The 20,812-nt window shown below is 45.6% G+C and overlaps 1 protein-coding gene across 3 annotated transcripts in view; it reads right to left on the bottom strand.

Annotated features, from left to right (window-relative positions):
• The window catches only part of FHL2 (four and a half LIM domains 2), a 38,751-nt gene extending 28,151 nt beyond the window's left edge, over positions 1-10,600 (bottom strand). The window contains exons 1-2 of one of the 3 annotated variants that reach the window (XM_023211310.1): positions 9,783-10,165; positions 7,609-7,659 (exon numbers count right to left, since the gene is read on the bottom strand). In XM_023211310.1, coding sequence (XP_023067078.1) covers positions 7,609-7,659; positions 9,783-10,037 — 306 coding nt within the window. In that variant the 5' untranslated portion in view covers positions 10,038-10,165. Of the gene's footprint in view, positions 1-7,608; positions 7,660-9,782 lie in introns of all 3 variants that reach the window. The other 2 variants (XM_023211312.1, XM_023211311.2) reach the window with 2 other exon arrangements.
• Positions 10,601-20,812: the final 10,212 nt, after the last annotated feature.

Genomic DNA, 20,812 nt, shown 5'->3' with positions numbered 1-20,812 from the left:
TTCAATTTGCAGCCTTCAAACGATAGGAGAGTGAAATCCCAGAATCAGACCTTCTGATGCAAATAAAATATTGCCGCCTGGTTTATGATTACAGGAAATTTGATAGAGTTTCTTAATTTTGTACTATTGCATATACACGGTCCTGACAACTGTAAGCAAGGAAAAGATCATCTTTCAAGCATCCATTCTTGGATATTTCTGTGTTTACAGAATAATTCTCTTCCAAGAGCAATAAATACACAGCTGGACACATGTGGCAAGATCCGTCCTTCCAAATCACTCTTCCTAGAGTTAAAGAAAACATTGCCTGGGCATTCTTGTGATAACATCACAAGATGAGGCTCTTGAGCACTTGAATTATTATTCTGAAACCCAACGTATAAATATCCTTTGTACTGCGGCCATCTCGGGTTGGAGCAGCCATGCTGGCACAAGATTCAATGCTTTCCTGTAATTGTTCAATTATTGGCCTTGAAAGTTGCTGTCATTTATTTCATCGCAATTGAGAGCTGTTTTTCCAACATATATATTTTTCCGATAAAGGGTGCGATTTAGCTGTGGGACAAGAGGCTCATGGCCCATTCTGTGCCCACAAACATAAGAATAATAATTTGGGAATTTGAAATAAGAACCATGAAAGGACAGAGAACTATAAATTGTGGAATTGTAAAAGCTGGAAACAAATCCCCAGATTATCTATGACAACTTCCTCATTCTATGGATGGAAAAACTGAAGCCCAGGCATACTTATGAAAAAGAGGGCCCATGAGCTTTCTCAGACAGCCATCTGACTTAGAGAAAATGAACTCCCAATCTAACTTGAAAGGCCCTCTGTGTGGGTCAGGACAAGCACCAGCCCTGCTAGGGAAGGAAGACAGTCTACACCCTCTGTCAATCTCTGCAGAGCTCCAATTCTGTTGGCAGCTGGTGAAAAGGGTGCATCTGTTTTCCTCTGAGGTAATAATCATGATCATGATGCTCATATACCTGATGTATGTTTTCCACCTCCTCCGAATCTACAGGACCAGGACAGAAAAAAAAAAAAAAAAATCTGGCCAGGCGCAGTGGCTCACCCCTGTAATCCCAGCACTTTGGGAGGCCATGGCGGGCGGATCACAAGGTCAGGAGATTGAGACCATCCTGGCTAGCACGGTGAAACCCCGTCTCTACTAAAAATACAAAAAAAAATTAGCCGGGCATGGTGGCGGGCGCCTGTAGTCCCAGCTACTTGGGAGGCTGAGGCAGGAGAATGGCGTGAACCCAGAGGCAGAGCTTGCAGTGAGCTGAGATCCGGCCACTGCACTCCAACCTGGGTGACAGAGCGAGACTCCATCTCAAAAAAAAAAAAAAAAAAACTAAGGGAATAAACTCTGAAAATAAGCAGGGTTCCACATTTGCTCAAAGTATGACTCAGGTTATGAATGTCATCTTGATGAATGTCATCATCAGTGATACCAGCTCCCAGCAGGAACAATAGCAGCTGCTATCTGCTCAGTGAGTCCACCTGGGAGGAGGCACCTGGCCCTGTGGTTCAGCTCCTAATTCTACAGAATTCTTTCTGAGAGTGGGTGGATCCCTCTTCCAACTTGTTCCTCATCTTCTAAGAGGTCAGTAGAGTTCTACAATGAGCAGAGAGCATTTCTACTCCAACCAACAGGACAGAGCATAAAATGGGCACCTGCAGGAACCTAGGAGCACAGCAGGATGCACTGTGTGAAAGCAGGCCCCTTTCCACACAGTTACATACTGCACAAACCCTCAGCGTCAGAATAAACAGTCCGTGAGTTAATAAGCAAGCTCAAAGCTTCCCTTCTATTACAATGTGTTTAAAAGTAGAACTATAGTCTTATATTAGAAATCTCCTATAACTTGCATTTTTTTTTTTTTTTAATTGAAACAGAGTCTTGCTCTGTCACCCAGGCTGGAGTGCAGTGGCGTGATTTCGGCTCACTGCAGCCTCCACTTCCCGGGTTTCAGCAATTCTCCTGCCTCAGCCTCCCGGGCTGCTGAGATTATGGGCACGGGCCACCACGTCCAGCTAATTTTTTTTTTTTTTTTTTTTTTTTTAGTAGAAACGGAGTTTCACCATGTTGGCCAGGCTGGTCTCAAACTCCTGACCTCAGGTGATCCACCCGCCTTGGCCTCCCAAAGTGCTAGGATTACAGGCGTCAGTCACTTGCATTTTTTAAAATCCCATAAATACCTGTTTGCTCATTCATTCATTGAATAAACATTGGTTGAGCTGGAACTATGTGTCTAATGTCACGAAAAGTGCTGAAGATACAAAGATGACTAAGATGTAGGCCCCTCCCGTCAAGGAACTTGTCATCTAGTGAGGAAAAGAGATATATACCAAACAGAATACCAAGCCCCGTACTCAGTACGTGCTGGAGGTGCACAGGCATGATGGGCACACAGAGGAGGAGCCGCTGAGAGAGCAGGCAGACATCCCAGGGGCGGTGCTATCTGTGCTGGGAACGGTCAGCCAGGTGATACGGCCGGTCAGGTCACGGGGTGGAGTAGGCAAAGCCAGAGAAATGAGAGACAGAGTAGGGTAGGCAGAGAGCTCAGGAAGATGGAAGACCCGGTCAACAGCCAAGGCAATGAGGGCCTGGGCGCCTTGTTCATGGACTTGCGTGTGCCAAGCAGGCAGTGTGGTGACGGACAGCCCAGTGAAAGTTTATTGCATGGAAGCCTGCCTTTACTATGCAAGACGGGGGGCAATGATTTCTAAAAAATGCATCAGGGTATCAGAGTCCATTTCTGAATCATTTCTTCAAGTAAAAGTAAGACATCTTGGTCCTATAAGGACTTATTCACTTAATTGTGCACAATCCATTTACTCTCTCTGAACTCCTCATCCCTCCTGACAGGTTATCAATAATTCCTGCCCCTTAGCTGGTACACAGGAACGCTAAAAGCATCCGGCAACAGCTTGCAGGGAGATACTCAAACATAAGGTGCCACCCCTTCTTGTTATTTTTTTGAATCAAATTCCAAATCACAGTTTCCTGGAGTTCTTATTCCTCACCAAGCTAAATCATACCATGATGTCATTACCCCTTCGGCCCTGAACAGGGTATTTGAAAAAGGTGGATCTTAGGGTACAGGCTTGACTCCAGGTCAAGGGAACTGCCATGGTTGAGGCAGGTGCCAGGTGCAGCTCGGAGGTCTGGGGATGGCCCAGGGAAGGTTTTGATCTCTGAGTCTCTCGCCAGCCCGGCTTTGACTCAGATATAAGAGTAGGTTGGGTACAGGGGCTCATGCCTGTAGTTCCAGTACTTTGGGAGACTGAGGCAGGCATATCATTTGAGCCCAGGAGTTCAAGACCAGCCTGGACAACATGGAGAAACCCTATCTCTACAAAAAACACCAAAAATTTGCCGGGTGTGGTGGCATGCACTTGTAGTCCCCACTACTCAAGAGGCATGAGCCCAGGAGGTCGAGGCTTCAGTGAGCCATGACAGCACTCCTGCTCTCCCACCTCAAGGAAACAGCCTCATGGTGACATAGACCATGTCTCAAAAACTAAATAAACAAAAAGGATGAAGAATAAAGGTTCAGAGGGCCAGGGAGCAACAATGCACAGCTCCTACTAACAGCTCATACTAATTTTAAAAGTTCACAAGCTTATCAATGTGATCTACTTTTTAAATTTTCAGATTCAAAAACTGTAAAACAAAGTATGAGTGGGGAAAGTGTTGAAGCTGGAAGAACATAATGGGAAAAGGAAAACAGAAAGAGTAAAGGGAAGGGGACAGGAGTAGTGACAGGACAAAGAAAGGAAGGAGGGGCGTAAATGAAACGAGGCAGAAGAGAGGCAAGGACCCCACATGCCAGAAAGCTTTTTGGTTTTTTGAGAGAGTGTCACTCTGTCACCCAGGCTGGAGTGCAGTGGCCCGATCTCAGCTCACTTCAACCTCCACCTCCCAGGTTCAAGCGATTCTCGTTTCTCAGCCTCCCAAGTAGATGCGATTACAGGCGTGTGCCACCACACCCAGCTAATTTTTTTTTTTTTAACCAGAAAGATTTCAATCAAAGTAAGGGCTGCCATGATAGACAGCCTCCCTTGGCTTGCTGGCTCAGGCCTTGGAGTTCCAGGAGCCTAGCAGATCCCTACAGGTAAAGCCGAAAGAGGTCAGATTAGCAAAAGAAGTCTATTTAAGCATCCTTTTCAACGCACCTTTTACTGGCTACCTACTTTCATCTGACCCCAGTGGGCCCATTTTCTCCTTCCCCTTTGAAACCCAAAGTGTTTCTCCCTATCTCCTCTAACATAGTCATTTCCTAAGGAGAAATCTATGAACGTTCCCAAATTCTTCCTGCATGCAGCCCTTCAACACATGCAAAAGCAGCTTCGGTAAGTCAGTCCCTGGATCTTTAGATGCCACCGGGGATCCGTATGGGACATTCAATTGCCTATCAATAATCAACCAGAGCTTTCCAGAGCCAATTAGGAAAACTGGTCTATGTGGGCTCTTTTAAAAAATATATTTAAAAAAGTGCAATGTTTTCATGCAATTGCCCTGTCCTCTGCCAACCGTAAGCATTGGGAAGGGTGCCACTACCTGTCGCTGAGACCTCACCAGCAGGGAACACACACAGGCCCAGGGGCTTTGTGAATACCTGTGGAATGCATGAACAAATGAATGGACGGGTGAGTGCATACAAACATGTCGGAGTACAAACATACAGGCAAAAATCAAGCATGAAAAATGAGGAACATATTATGTGAACAATCCACTCTGCATAGCAAACCCAACATGTAATGTGGTTTGGCATATGACATCATGAGCTTCCTTCGCTGCCCTCGTCCCTCTTTCCAGATAAGCTGTTGCTTCCGCAGCAGATAGAACTCTTCTTGTTGTGTTTGGACTCCAATCCCATGTGAATACACAGCTGCACAGTCCAGGATGCAGCCTGGCCAGGTCAAGAAGCAAAAAGCCAGCTGGGGGAGTCTTGCCCACTTTGGGAAGAATGCACAGATCCCCAACATGGGCTCCAGGTGTCAGCAGAAGGCCCTGATGTTCTACAGACGTGTGTTGCCTATAATCAAAGATCCTCCATTCAAAGGCACGGGACTCTCACACCTGGAAATGTGCTCAAAGAATACCCTGCACCATTTTGTTTTCCTATGGATGGGAGTATCTACACACAAAAACTGCTCACCCCCAACACTCTTCATTTGTCTAGCTAAGCGATTTGTTTTAAACAGAAATTCTGATGAAATGGAGAGGGCCATCATGTCAAGGAAAGTTGCTCTTTTATAAACTAGAATACCGGATCAAGCCTTGGAGGTCCTAAAGAGAGGGGATCTCTTGAGCCCAAGAGTTCGAGGCTGCAGTGAGCTGTAGTGCTGCCACTATACTCCAGCCTGGGCCATAGTGTAAGACCCGGTCTCCACAAAAAAAAAAAAAAAAATTATATCAGTTGGATATGGTGGTGTGTGCCTGCAGTCTTAGCTACCTGGGAGGCTGAGGCAGGAGGCCTGCTTGAGTCCAGGGGTTTGAGGCTATAGTGAGCTATGATAGCATCTGTGAAAAGCTACTGCACTCCAGCCTGAACAACACAGTGAAACCGTGAAAAAAAAAAAAGAAGGAAAGAAAGAAAAAACGTCTATCTAGCATCCACTTGAAATCTATTTTTAAATTGTTGGATTTTAAACAATCTTAGTTTGTAATTATAAAAAATTGTATAAAATTGACTAGCTTACCACTGTATAATATATTTACAGATTAATTTAACAAGCCTTTACTACATGCATGTACAGGCAGGTGTCAGAGGTGTATTATAGTTTACATAAACTGGTAACTTCCAACTTAAAAATAAATAAATAAACATTCATCTCTGGTGGTTCTGCGTGAGGCAATGTTTGAATAAGGTAAACTGCTGTCTTCTGAATTATCTTTTGAATATTGAATACTAAAAAGAAATGGGAAAACAATAAATATCAAATTTCTGATCTGAAGTCCATGACTACAAGAGGAGTTACACTTGTTCTGATGTCATTCAGGCTTTTGAATCCAGCCGACAAGAATATGTTGAGTAACCACTGTTCTCCATGGGCTATGTGAGGCACCGGGAAGCTGAGATAAAACACACAGTCTATGAATGAGTTGCAGTCTAGTTCTAGCTTCAAATAATTTAAACACCTTTAAGATGCCATCTTGTCGTTTAATCTCAAAACACGTCAACTGCAGCCATGCAGGTCAACCATAGCTGCACAGGCTAGAATGGCGGGTGGCCTCGTGTCCATCAATTACACCAGTGTGGGGACCGAGGGCGACTCCATCTGCATGCTGTGGCTCTACCATGCCTTCCCTGAGTGAGTTACGAACACTTCTACACCTACAAAACGAAAACCACCCACTCTTTTTCATGGCAGGGGTCTCCTCTCACCTCCCAAGTGTGGCTCACTCTTCACTCTCCCAGCCATCTGAGGTGCCTATGACCCCTACCCCCACGCTGGCCTTGCCCTTGGTGTCCAGCAGCTTCCATGAATGGCTGGCCGCCTCCTTCTCACTGCAGTCCTGCCACTCTGTGGGGTTTCTCTGGCACACTGCAACAGGACTCTGTCCCGAGAGGCTTGCACACTTCCTTCTGCTTCATTCATTGACTGCCTGCTTCTCATTGGCTCCAAAAGTTGTATTAACCTAAACAGACTGACAAGCTCCATATTTATATACTGCAAGGACATTCTGGCATTAATTCTGTTCACCCATGAAAACAGGGCAGCTGCTTGTGCCACAGACATCCCTCATTTCACTCAGGACTGTATGCCTGGAGGATCTTGAAGCCACAGACAGAATCAGGGCAATAAAGGCATGGGTCACGAAGGCTGAGGATGAATGTGAAGTCTGAGTTCACACCAGGCAAGACACCACCCACAAGCACTGGGATGGACCCAGGAGACCAGATGCTGCTCCAGACCCCTTGTGACATTCCCATGCAGAGAGCATGTTTTACAGCAAGAGGAAAGTCAAGACTCCCAGGAGAAAAGTAGTGATCAAATCTTTAAGAAAGGGAGAATGACAGCTGGTAGGGAGAATATTTAAGTAGATGCTACCAGAGAGCTGTAGTAGTCGGGGTTTTCTAGAGAAATAGAACCAACAAGAGATGTACATAGAGAGATTTATTGCAATGATTTATCTCACGCAAGTACGAAGGGGAAAAAGTCCCAAGACCCGCAGTCAGCAGGCTGGAGACCCAGGAGAGCCGATGGTGCAAGTTGCAGTCTGAAAACAGCAGCCTCTATAGACCCAAGAAGAGCTGATGTTTCAGTGTAAGTCCAAAGGCAGAAAGGACCAATGTCCCAGCTCAAGCAGTCCGGCAGGGGAGCTTCCCTCTTACTCAGTCTTTTTGTTCTATTCAGGCCTTCAACTGTTTGGAGGAGGCCCACTCACATTATGGAGAGAAGCCTGCTTGATTCGGTCTACCCATTCATATGTCAATCTCATCCAAAAACACCCTCGCAGACACACCCAGAACATATGACCGAATGTTTGGGCACCGCATGGCCCAGTCAAGTTGACACATGAAAGTAACCATCACAGGAGCTAAAACTGAAATCCACAATTTAGGATGACAGAGGAAATTCATTTGACTCACCCCAAAGTCAAAATGCCAGCCTAGTCTCCAGGAAGACACAGTTCTCAGCCCCTAGAGAAAGCACATGCATTTTGTTTCAGATGGTCATCTTGAGGAAGCGACCTCAGTATAACACAACCTGAGATGGACACTTAATAAATGTGGCTTTGATCAAATTCTCATAATAAAACCGCACAGAAGAACCCAACGTCTGACGTTTCCATTCACCCAGGCTCAAGGAACTTTTTACCTCAGGGCATCTGAGTCAGAGAGCCGCTTACCAACTCAGGCCCCCGTGCTGACAAAGGAAGCTGCCTGAGTCACAGAGGCTGAATAACTGGCCCTCAGCACAGGACCAGGACGGGAGTAAACTCCTGATATCTAGTCTGATTTGTGTGTGTGTGTGTGTGTGTGTGCAATATTCTACTGGGTGTTTTTGACTGCAATTTAAATATCTCTCAGTACTGGAAGTGGCTTAACATGCAATCCTGGGTCAAAGTATGCAGCATAAGGCCTCATAGAAATATTCAAATGTTAAAAAATAAATAAATATTCAAATGTTCCTCCCGTGGTGTGTTTAGTGGTTAGAACTCAGGTTCTCAAGTTAAGTTGCCTGGGGTCAGATCTCAGGGCTACCATTTACAGCCTGGGAAACCCTGAGTTAAAGTTACTTTGATCTCTGTTTTCAGTGTCTTTACCTGTAAAAATGAGGCTATCAAATACGTATACACTGTCTATGATATCCAGACTTTTTAACAACCCTGCCAAAGAGACATCATTGTCGCTGTTTTCCAGTGGAGGAAACCAAGACACCACGAGATGAAGCGGTTTGGCCCAGGCTGCACAGGTTGAGGGACCCGGATGTAAATTTAGGCAGCCTAGATGCAGTCCCCCGCGTCCTCTAGCCTACCGCATCTGCTTGTGGCTATTTGTGAGGCGGTGAGCTAAAATGAGACAATCTATGTGCCCACAACAGTTTCTGGTCTGTAGTAAGCCCATCATTAGCCTTCATCGACATATGATGGTGTAAAGGCATTTTAAACCACGGCAGGCTAATAAACACCATGGAAACACAATTCTATGTATCAACTGATGATCTTCTAAATTGGAGGGTGATCTAATCCAGTAACACTTGAAAAAAATTTACATAAATGCACAATGAAATGTTCTTTGAGTTTGGTTTTATTAAAATTAAATTGATAGACTAGGAATTTCTGTACTAAGTCTTCCTGCAAATTTTTTTTTTTTTTTTGTCTAAAACATCTTCAGAATAGTGCAAAACCTCTTTCCTTTAATATATTATTATAAAACACTCATTAGTAGAGTCAGCATCAAAAATGTGAGATGTATTTGGAGTTGTGTTTTGAAGACAGTTCTCCTGATTCTAAGCCCAAATTGTGATTTATTACCTTCCAAAATATGTGGAAGGGAGTGCCGGCCTTAAGTTCAGTGCTGTCTAAGTTCACTGCTGCTTGGGGGCCAGCGACACATTTTAGCTAACCGGGTTAGCCTACTTCCAATTAAAACCCGACTGGGGATATGAAAGTAAATATGATTGATTCATTTAAAATCAGAAAAACAGTATTTTCTTCTCTCAATTTCTAGTATGCTAAGATATCACACGAGTGCAACTTAAGAAAAACTTAGAATCTTTTTCATTTAAAATACGCCTTTTTTTTTTTTTAACCGAATGGTTCAGTTATTAAATGTCTACACGAGTCAAGGAGTGAGGTCACACTGCAAGCTCCACTTATTTCTACTAAAGGGAAATAGCCCGGACACCCCCGCGCAGACCACCGTGCCAGGACAACCGGCTCCGGAGTCGGGCCTTGAAGCAGGGGGACAGCGTCACCTCCCCGCAGCCGCCGGCTGGGACCCGCGGCCAGCCTTTACCCAGGCTCGCCAAGCCCCTGCCCGCATAGCGGTGCCCCACCTGGTGAGGACGTGGGCTGTAATCCCCCCTCTGGGTATGGGTCCGTGGGCTCCTCTGAGCTCCAGCGCCCCCAGAGTCTAGCCCCCTCTCATTGCTCCGCTCCCCTCTTCCCGTGGTCTCCCCACCGCCAGCCCCCAGGGATCTGCTCCTTTCTCCCGGGTCTACCCTATAGCTCATTTCCTTTCTCCCGGCTTCTCTCCGCACGGTTCGGCTCCCCTCTCCCAGTGGTCTTCTCCGACCCACAGCTCTACTCTCCACTCACCGGTCTCCCCAACTCCGGATCTGCTCCCCTCTCCCCGGCTCTCGCACCGGATTCGGACCCCTCTTCCGAGTCCTGGTGGCTAAGCCCCTCGGCCTCGCTTCGGGGCGCAGGGAGCTGGAGGTACTCACGGCGCCGCAGCGGGCCGGGGACTCCCGGACCGGGCGGGCGGGCGCGGGCGGCTGGTGGCTGCGGCTCCGCTGCCGGCCGAGTGGAGCGCTGCGCGGCTCCCGCCCTCGAGAACCCCCTCCGTGTCATTTGACCATATAAGGAGATGCACGCCTCGGTTCGCTGGCACCGGGCGTGGGGCGCTGGGGGCGGGCGCCCCCAGGCCTAGCGGTCGCCGTGCCCCCATCCCGGGCTGCGGCGCTCCCGGCCCGTGCCCTTTGTTTGCCAGGGCTCTTTCTTCTTGCCCTCCGGGTCTTGGGAGCACCGTGGTTATCCCGAGAGTCTCCTCCGACGTGGGCGTGATTTCGGACGGGGCCTGGGCGCCAGTGGCAGGGGTCTGCCCACGCCGGGATCTCTGCCTGCTCCCAGGAGCAGGAAGCGGGCAAAGCCCGAGGAGGTGCCGGGGGCGGCGGAGGGAGGAGGGGGCCACTTCTCAGGAGGCATGTGCCTGGGATGTATTTGCACGGTGGATTTTTTTCCTTCTTAACCCTGCAGATGCTTCTTTACGAAAAGAACCCCACAGATGACCATAAAGAATCGTTCGTTCCACTAGGGAGGGGACTAAAGGAAGGTCCTATCCCCACCTCTCCCTCTCGGGGCCAGAAGACTAGTTAGACATCCTGGATTCCCTTCCAGGGCGGGAAAAGCAAAGTGAGCTGGGAGCGTGCCTCCCACACTCCAAGCCTGTGCCCTCTGAGTGAGGCTGACTTTGGGTAGGGACAGATGGCACTGTTCAACATTGTCGCAGGGAGAGCACAGGCTGAGCCCATCCCTGGGAGAGGGTACATCGTGATGGAAACGTTTGCTCCCGAGTAGGTAACTGGTCCACTTGCAGAAACCGATGGATGATGAGCAGGTGGACAACAAAGGCGTCCTAGGCACTTTGGGGGCAGGTGTATTATTTTTAACATTCAGGGCAGCTCATAGGAATACATCCTCCAGAGAAGGCAGGAAGAACTCCGTGATTGCTTTCTTTTAGTTGATACTCGCCGTCTGGTAGCCCTCATGGATCTCCATCATGGAATCACAGAACTTGAGGATCAAGGGTTTCATCACCTTAGCTTCCACTCTGTGAGCGCTAGCTCTACCTGGTATCTCATCTGATCCACACTTCTTTAAGGTAAAGACTTTTACCAGATTTATGGTGAGGAAAGTTCAGCTCAGAGAGATTCGCTCAAGGCCATGTGAAAGGTAACTGTGCCAGCTGAGATTTGAACCGGAGTCCGGTAGTTGGCAAAACCATGTAAATATATTACGGTATCAGAAATGACTCTCATCCTTCAGTCACTCAGGTGACTCCAGAGGACTGAGACTTGCCATAAGCCCAGCCAGAACTAGATGTGCGGAATACAGCCCTCCCCTGACCTCACCCCACGATGTCCCTCAAACGGGACACTTCCCTGAAGAACCTGAGTTAAGGCCACCCTACCTGAATTTCCACTAAGTGTCAAGGCAGGCTAGTATTTTGAAATTCAGAGCAAAGTTTGTGTAGAAAAGGCTCCCAGCCCCTGACAGCCACCTAGCTGTGTTGTCGATATGGTTACATATTAGGAAATGGTCTCCTAGTTCTCAAATGGTGAGCCTTAAGCTTCAGTTTGTAAAAACAAGTCCTAAAATGATGAAGCATTAATTCTGCATTTATCTTCTTTCTGATTTCCTCTTGTCTTACATTTTGATTTTTTTAAGCTTTCTGACTTACGGGTGTAATCCATTTAACTTTGCTTTTTTTACTGATAGAGTTATTTAGTTCTGTTATTTTTCTTCTAATAACTGCTTTAGCTGTGCCACATAGGTTCAGCAATGTTGTTTTATTATTAAGAAATTCTGCAATTTAATTTTGTGTTTCATTTTTGACCTAATGGGTAGCAGAACATTTTAAATGACCCTGTGGTAATTTGATAGGGTCAGCAAAATCCAGACTCTGGAAGCAAACATACCTAGTTTCTACAACAACAATGCACAAAGAAAAAGAAGAGAGATGGAGGGAGAAACCAATAGATTAAAAAAAGACTTAGCCAACTGCAATGTATGGATCTTATTGGATTCTTTTATTGGATTCTAATCAAAGAATAAACTAGTAGAAAATCAATGTTTATGAGACAATCTGGGAAAATATGACAATGACAGGATATTTTCTAGTATTAATGAATAATTTATTTTAGAGGTGATAGTGTGATTACACACACATACATATATTTTTCTTTTCTTAAGTCCTTGCTTTTCAAGAACAGCGCCAAAATATTTCCTAGTGAAATAACATTATGTCTGGAGTTGTTTCAAAATAGTTTGGGGTGGGGAAATGGACAGGGCCTATATCTATATGAAATACGATCAGCCATGGATTGTGGATAATCGCTGAAGTTTGATGATGGATATACAGTAGTTTATCTTACTAGTCTGTCTCCTTTTGTGATGCTTGAAAAATCCCATAACGAAAAGATTTTTAAATTACAGATGAACATACCATTTGCTCTTTACCCAGCACTTTCCTTTATAGGAAATTATCTTGTAGATATGCTTGCTCGTGTGCAAAACTATATACACACAAGGGTAGTCATTGTAGAATTGTTTGTAATAGAAAAATACTGGACCATGTTATGTGTTCATCAACAAAGGGCTTAGTTAAATACAGTATGGTGCATTTTAGAATGATTTACATATGCGGCTGTTAAAATGAACAAGGTAACTATATTTACTGATTTAGCATGATCTCCAAGATAAATCAACTGAGAAAAAATGAAACTAGAGAACACTTGATAGGTAGAAACCAACCACTTGTGTTCATGAGCAAAGAAAGGACCAGGGAAGACAACGTATACTTACAAGTGGTTGCCTCTGGGGAGATCTGGGTGGTCAGGGGTCATGGGGTGGAAGGGAGATTAATTTTTACTGTACACATTTTTATTTCTTGTAAATTTTGAGCTATGTTAATGTTGTACTTATTCAAAAACTAAATATATATATATTTGAGATGGAGTCTCGCTCTGCTGCCCAGGCTGGAGTACAATGGCGCCATCTTGGCTCACTGCAACCTCCGCCTCCGAGGTTCAAGTGATTCTCCTGCCTCGGCCTCCAGAGTAGCTGGGACTACAGGCATGTGCCACCACACCCGGATAATTTTTTGTGTTTTTAATAGAGACGGGGTTTCATCATGTTAGCCAGGATGGTCTTGATCTCCTAATCTTGTGATCCACCCCCCTCGGCCTCCCAAAGTGCTGAAATTACATGCGTGGGCCCCTGTGCCTGGCCCAAAAACTAAAAATACTTAAAAAATAAAAGCAACACATAGACTCCTTTAAGGAAAATAGGAAACAAATTTGTTAAACTGAGATGAATTGTAAGTCAAAGGAGGTTGGCAAGAAATAGAGGAAGGGAATGCAATTTCTGGGTTTAATGACATGTATGCTTCGATGAGCAAGTCCATCGAAGGACAAAGTATTAAAAACAAATTTTCATGAGACAATCTAGGAAAATGTGTTTTGAAAAGTTTCATCTGTCTTGTACATCATTAAATTCCTAGGACCTAGTTATAGAGCATGGCACATAGTATGTGCTTAATAAATACATGTATTGAATAAGTGACAGATCACAGAATTGTTTGTGACAAGTCTTTCACTATAGTGTGTAAGACTTGTGTAACGCTATCTATGGCAGCATAGCTTGATCTTTGAAGTCAAGCCAGGATTTGAATCTCCGTTCAACGTATGACTAGCTCTGTGATCTCCAGTAACTACCAAACTTCCCTAACCCTCAGTCTGCTAGTTTGTAAAATGAGTTAATAACATATAGTTTGTGAAATTGTGGCAAAGGTCTTTTGATGCACATAAATCACTTAGCACTATTAGCACATTACTTGGCATGAAGTAGGCCTTTAGTAAAGTCTTCTGTTTCATTCAATGGCAAAGGGGAAATTAATCCAGAATAAGAAGTAAATGGACTTAACTCCCACCAGAAAGAAGAATTAAGGTTCAGATCCTGTTCTAAGGATGACAGATTATCTTCTTGAGAGAAAACCTCTCTGCTACGGACAAAAGGCTAGTTCATGGAAGAAAAAAAAAAAAAAAAAAACATTAAGAAGTACTATTTCCTGGGGAAAGGATCAACGGTGACTGTGATGAGTTATTCAAGTTCTGCTTTTGTTTATTCCCATTATCCTTACATTCCTTCTTGAGACCACACTGCCGGTAATGTCTCCCGTCTCTCCTGTAGGTGGGCTTCAGGGAGAGACACAGCTAGGAAGGGAGGAAAGAGAGGAAGAGACTTCCTGTGGCTAGCGGGTCTCAAAGCCTGGTCCCAGGGTGCAGCAGGATCCCCTGCAAACCTGTTAGAACTTCACATTGTCAGGCCAGCTCCTGCTTTAACAAGCCCTCCAGGTGATTCTGATGACTAAAGGTGATTTGAAGTAAAATAAATACCTCTTAGGGCTTCCAACTCTGGACTCAGTAATTTACCAGAAATCTACAAAATGCCAGGTTATGGGGTGGGGGAAGGAGAATGAAATAGAGAGAGACTAAACATAGACTAGACTCAGGAACTCTAAAATCCAGTTAGAAGTATTACGTCCTCTGACAGTTACTTCACTCAGGGAAGCAGGAGGTAGAAAAGTTTCAGCCAGTGGGTCTGAGCTGTATAAATGCTGAAATTTCATTCTCTGGGAGAGACAGAAGAAAGGCAGAGCTTCTAGGAGTGTGCTCGCAACTGCCACTCTGTGGCGAGGTCGTGGTGGGGGAGGCTGGTGGGCTAGACCCATCTGTGCAGGGTCAAACAGTAGCCTCCTACCCAGATGGGGGCTACCCCAGGGGGATTAGGATGAGCTCACCATTACCAGGTAGAAAGTGAACACAGGAAAACATGAGCTGGAGGTCAGACCACCTTATATTCGTTACCCTAACTGACCACTGCCATCAAGATTGTTAAGCATTTTGTCACCGTTAAAGGATTTCACACAAGCTGCTCCTCCCACTCAAACCTTGGCCAGGAAACTAGTGGATGATTTGCCCTTGATTCAGAGGTAATCGTTCTTAATTGCCTCACATGTTTGGAAGATGAGTAAGTGTCTAAGATCATAAACGCTGGCGGGAAGGGGTCAGGAGTGATCAAACCAGCTCGCCTCCTGGCAGTGGGGTCAGAAGGCAAGTCTCTGCACGCCTTCCCATGACACAGTACCAGATCCCAGGGTGGTGGCACAGAAAGCTGGATTCACTTTTTCTGAAAACACTATTTGCCTGGCTCCAGCAGGAAAGTCTGTGGAAGATGACTCTACAGGCAGGGTGTACACCTGCCTGTGCCCGTGAGCTGGGTGCAGTTGTGACGGGAGACCCAAGGGCCTCCAGCAAACAGGAGGAACTTGATCTGGTTACAGGAACGATCTTGCAGGATCCAAAGTTTGTTCCTTTGCCTCTCAGACTTTCAGGAAAAGCTCAGCTTTCCACAAAGGGCAAACTCTTTTCCTTTTCTTCTCCCTTCTGCCATGCTCTGGTTAGGAGGGAAAATGCTTGGCTCTCTCTTGAGATACAAAATTTCCATGTCCCATTTCTTCCCTCTCTCCTTTTTCACAAACTGATTTATTGGATGCAAATAGTCAGTGTTTAAAGCCTCAAAAAAATGCCAGACTTTGAGCCAAATCCACAAACAACTCCATGATTCCGAGTTTCCCATCCTTGGTTAGAGTTTATTTGGAGCGTTGGATACAAGCTTCCATTGTGGCTTTGATACCTCATTAAGAAAGGCTGTGTTTGGTACATTAATGACCAATAGAATGAAACTATTCGTACCCATAGTTCATTTGGGCCAGTAAATGTTGCTGGATGGTTTCAGATGAAAAGTATTTGTAAGGTAGACTCTGAAAAATTTTGCTTCTCATTTGAGATCTCTTTGTCTCTGATTTCAGTCCTTTTCAGCAGCAATCCATTCACTTCTCTGCTTGCCTCTCTTGCAGTTTTACTCTTTTTTTCCTCTGTCAACGATTCCAAAATCCATTTAAAGGGAATATTAATGTCTAAAGTCTGTGCAAACCTGGCAAAATTCTCTTTTGAATGAACGGTTTGCTTCCCTAAAATACCTGAAATGGGAGATTCTTCCAGGCATTTCTGAAATGGGAGAGTCTCATGACTCACTTGTTCCTCAGATGTTTATTTTATTTTATTTGAGAGGGAGTCTCGCTCTGTCACCCAGGCTGGAATGCAGTGGAGCAATTTCCGCTCAATGCAAACTCTGCCTTCCCTGGTTCAAGCGATTCTCCTGCCACAGCCTCCCAAAGTGCTGGGGATTACAGGCGTGAGCCACCATGCCTGGCAAGAATGTTTACTTTAAATCACACCGAAATCTGTTATTCTTTGTGAATTAACTTTATGAGTCAACATTAAAAATTTGAAATCCCAAGTTCCCTCTCCACTGCCACCAAGGTCATTTTGTGCTATTTCTGCTTTGATTAGGGTCATTAACAGAAAATCCAAGTGATCTAACTAGAAAGAGCCTGGGCTGGCCAGGTTCTAGGAGGGAGGGGGCGAACCCCAGGCCCAGGAGCTCCTATGGAACAGTGTGTGTGGCCACAGGTAACACCTTCACCTTTTTGTGTCTTTTTTACGTTACCCGTGAAACAAAGAATGTACCACCTCTCTTTTTACTTTAAAGAGTTATTTCTGCCGGGCACGGTGGCTCAAGCCTGTAATCCCAGCACTTTGGGAGGCCGAGATGGGCGGATCACAAGGTCAGCAGATCAAGACCATCCTGGCTAACATGGTGAAACCCCGTCTCTACCAAAAAATAGAAAAAACTAGCCAGGCGAGGTGGCCGGCGCCTGTAGTCCCAGCTACTCGGGAGGCTGAGGCAGGAGAATGGTGTGAACCCGGGAGGCAGAGCTTGCAGTGAGCTGAGATCCGGCCACTGCACTCCAGCCTGGGCAACAGAGCGAGACTCCGTGTCAAAAAAAAAAAAAAAAAAAAAAAAAGAAAAGAGTTATTTCACATTATCTAGTTTTTCCTCAAGCCACTTTCATGGCTAATTGACAACTGAGAATGACTCCTGTGGCTACTTCTGCCCCATGGTACAGATTTGTGTGTGACGAAAAACTATGCTTTAAGTTCTAGAGAGCATGTTTAGGAATATCTTTCCCCTATTTCAGAAGATGCTTTAAAATTGGAGCTGGGAGTCATGACAGAGCTTCCTGGAACAACCAAGCATCCTTCTCCATCATTGCTATCGTAGTTGACTGCTGAAGTACCGGAAACAGATTTTCTAAAATATCTGACCTTCAGCATCTCCTGGCAGGACTGTTTGCCAAAAATAAAAAAAAACCTTCAAAAATTCTGGGCCATCCTAACACTATAAATATACTTGGAATCATGTGAACAGTCAGAGATGCTGAGCAATTACTCTTCAGTAGGACCAGAGGAGTCCTTGTCTCCACGGAGGGCTGGAGAGGTTCCAGTGGTAAATTACCATTAGATATCTGAACTATTCATGTAACCATCTTTGAACTAGAGGCGAGGGCTTTTTCTTTATATATATATATTTTTGCCTTCCTTTTAATAACTTGAAATTCAATTTCCATTTGGCACATGGCTGTAATATAATCTCGCTCCCCGACTTTGCTAACATTTTTTGGACTCAGTTCTCTGTCTCACCCTCTGCATAGAGGGTCTGTCTGTACTGCTGTATTGCTTCTGGTCCCTTGAATTTCCAGGTCAGCATAGAAGCAGATAGAGAGAATGCTTGAGAGGTTTTCTTTTTCCAAGAATATGTTTGGAAAGTGATGAGGTCAGGAAAGCAGACACTGCGATCCTGTGCAGGAGAGAGTCTTTGAGAGCCCTCGCGGCTCATTCTCTTTGCACCTCAGACGTCCCACCTGTGGCCAGTGAGGGGGGAGCCTTTCATCCTGTGACTCCTGGAACTGCCTTCCTCACTCTCTTCTGCCTGGTGGACTCCTGTTTATCCTTAGACCAAATAAAGTATCCCCGCCAGGAAGGCTGCATGGGTAGCCATCATAGCCTCATTTTTGACCAGTCCACTCCTTCTTTCCCATGTTTATAACAACAGAGGAAAGACGGTGGGCTCCTTCAGGGCAAGAACTGAGACATTTGAATCTGTGCTCACAGCACTTTGCAACTTGATCAGTATTACTGAATTTAATTCACTTTTCTTGAAAATGCCTAAGCTGCCAGGCGCGGTGGCTCACCCTTGTAATCCCAGCACTTTGGGAGGTTGAGGCGGGTGGATCACAAGGTCAAGAGATTGAGACCATCCTGGCTAACACGGTGAAACCCCATCTCTACTAAAACAAAAAAATTAGCTGGGCATGGTGGCAGGCGCCTGTAGTCCCAGATACTCGGGAGGCTGAGGCAGGAGAATGGTGTGAACCCGGGAGGCGGAGCTTGCAGTGAGCAGAGATAGCGCCACTGCACTCCAGCCTGGGTGACAGAGCGAGACTCCGTCTCAAAAAAAAAAAAAAAAAGAAAGAAAATGCCTAAACCAATATAAGGCTGCTATACAATGGTCTATATGACCCTGCTCAGAACAAACACATCAGGCCCATTTCCCATTTAGGCAGTTGAGTTATCTGGGGTTGGCACTGAGATCCAGTTGGCAAATAACTTGAATTAAAGCAAAGCCGAGAGCTTGGCCTTCCAGATGTCAGTAGATGCAAACTTGGGAATCTCTGCCTGAATTAAAGGAAGTAGCCTCCAGGTTACAGCATCCACAGATACAATGAAGAGCTGAAAATGAGGATGCTGGGAAGTGTGCATGTGGACGTTCGTGGGATGGTGCTTCTTTCTCAGAGTCCAGCTTTTCTTCGCTAGTGAGGGTCTGCTTCTCCTGCCCCAATCCTCCCCCCGCTGCCACCACCACCACCACCAGCCTAGGCCTTAATCGCAGAGAAGGTCACTCTTTGAGGGACTTCCTTGAAGTCTGCATCCTGCAAACGGAAGTCACCATCTTAATTTTTAGGAGTCTATCTGGGGAATTCATGTCTTTAGTTTCTGCTTGGGGCATGTTGATTTTCTATCAAATGCTTAAAAACATTTCTGTCTATACAAATCAAAGAGTAAAATATAAAGTCAAACAAAAATTCTGTCTCCCACAGAAATTCCGTAAAGTTTCTTTCATCTCTGCCAGCATGAGCATGTGTCATTTGTGGAAGCAGACCTACTTGCCATGACAACAGCTCTTCTGTGGCTTTGCAGAGGCATCCTCCACAGTCGTGGTGTGCTTTTGCTAGACAGCCGGCAGAAATGGTCCACATAGGACCACTGCCCTTCAACCCCACCTATTTTAAGGTGGACTCATTTGGAATGAGAAACTGGTATTTTCCCCACACTTGCACATATTTTGGATGTATAAATATTTTCAAAAGATAGTTCGACTAATATATGCACACCTTCCTTGACTATCACCATCCAAACCCACAGAGGCGACTGGGAATTTCCAAGTCTTGTAATCCTAATGTTGACTTGAGCATCCACAGGCTGCCTTAGAACACTTTCCAACCAAGACTGGCACCAGCACTTTGGCACTCGCAGAATTACAGCCTTCCCTTACCAGAAGTATAGCTTCACCCAGCCAGTTGGCTTTGTATTGAGAATTCGTTTATTTTGGACAGGTCTCTCTTCCTCATTTACAACTGGCACATGGATGCAGAGAAAGGACAGCAGCTCCCGGCTGGAGCAGAGCTAATAGGGCAGACAGTTAGTGAGCATGCACCTGATGGCCCTGATCCTAGAAGTGGAGTTTGGAGGAGCAATCATTCGTCATCACTACCACCACCATGATTACCACCATGATGTTTATCTTACTTATTAGCATATTTTGACTGCTGAGAGGGTGGCATTTTTGGTATAGGAAGGTGAGACCCAGAGTGGGTCTTACTTTTAGAGTCTTGAAAGATTACTTTCTTCCCCTTTCCGTCTGAAGCTCTCAGAAGAAAGGCAGTTTCAGAGGGATCCCTACATCCAGTGTGATGTAACAAGCAGCAGAGCAAGGGCAGAGGGGAGACCAGGCTGAGCCAAGGCAGCACCAGGTCATGGTGCCCTCTCTGTGGGTGCAAGAAAGCAGCAGGAGGTGGGGGTAGGAATGGCTGAGACAGGGGGCTGTGGCCCAAAGAAGGAGAAAGCCTTTGTGCCACAAGGCTTTAACTCACAGAGAGGGAGACTCAGAGTCCAGCTGGGAGGAGCAGACCCAGTGAGAACAAAAGGAGACCCTCTGCAGGAAAAATGGGCAAGTGAGGAAAAGAAAGAGACTATGGGGAGAGCAAGCCAAAGGAAGTTTTTTGTTGGGGAAATATTCGAGGAGTCTGTACTTGGCAGCTGTGCAATTTATGTGTGTAAACAAGGGCTCTGGGTGTAATTCACCTGCTGATTTCCGGGAGTCAGGAATCGTTTCTGAGGAAGAAGCTGAAGTTGCCCCCAGCAGTCTCCCATGATGCCAATGTGTGACTATGGCTATTCTAAGTAGGCCCTGGCATTGCAAGCCCAGCAAGATAGCCAGATAGGGAAGGATAGGGGAGATTTGCCAGCTGTTTAGGTCACACCCCAAGTTAATAGTAAATTTTACATTTTTGTGCAATAAAGGCATTAATGTAATTTACAGCTTGGTGCCGGTTTAAATATGCATATGTGCTTAGGATCAATGCTACCATTTTGTTCATTGTTTGAGAGAGTCCCATTTCTGATGTGTTAGTAAATAAAGTGATATTATTGTTCACATGCCCATCTAGGCTCTTTGTCCCAGAAAGAGGACGCAAAGGGGTGATATAAAATCCACCGTGGAGCCATCTCAGGGCTGGTTGTTCTTGATTCCCCTGAAAACCTGGAGCTGCCTGGGTGAATCAGACTGGAAAAACACGTGGCTGCACTTTTCCATGAAGCAGG

The sequence above is a fragment of the Piliocolobus tephrosceles genome, chromosome 15 (assembly GCF_002776525.5).
Source record: "Piliocolobus tephrosceles isolate RC106 chromosome 15, ASM277652v3, whole genome shotgun sequence".
Taxonomy (NCBI): domain Eukaryota; kingdom Metazoa; phylum Chordata; class Mammalia; order Primates; family Cercopithecidae; genus Piliocolobus; species Piliocolobus tephrosceles.
Note: the sequence above shows the minus strand (reverse complement) of the source record. Positions and strands in the feature narration are given on the sequence as shown.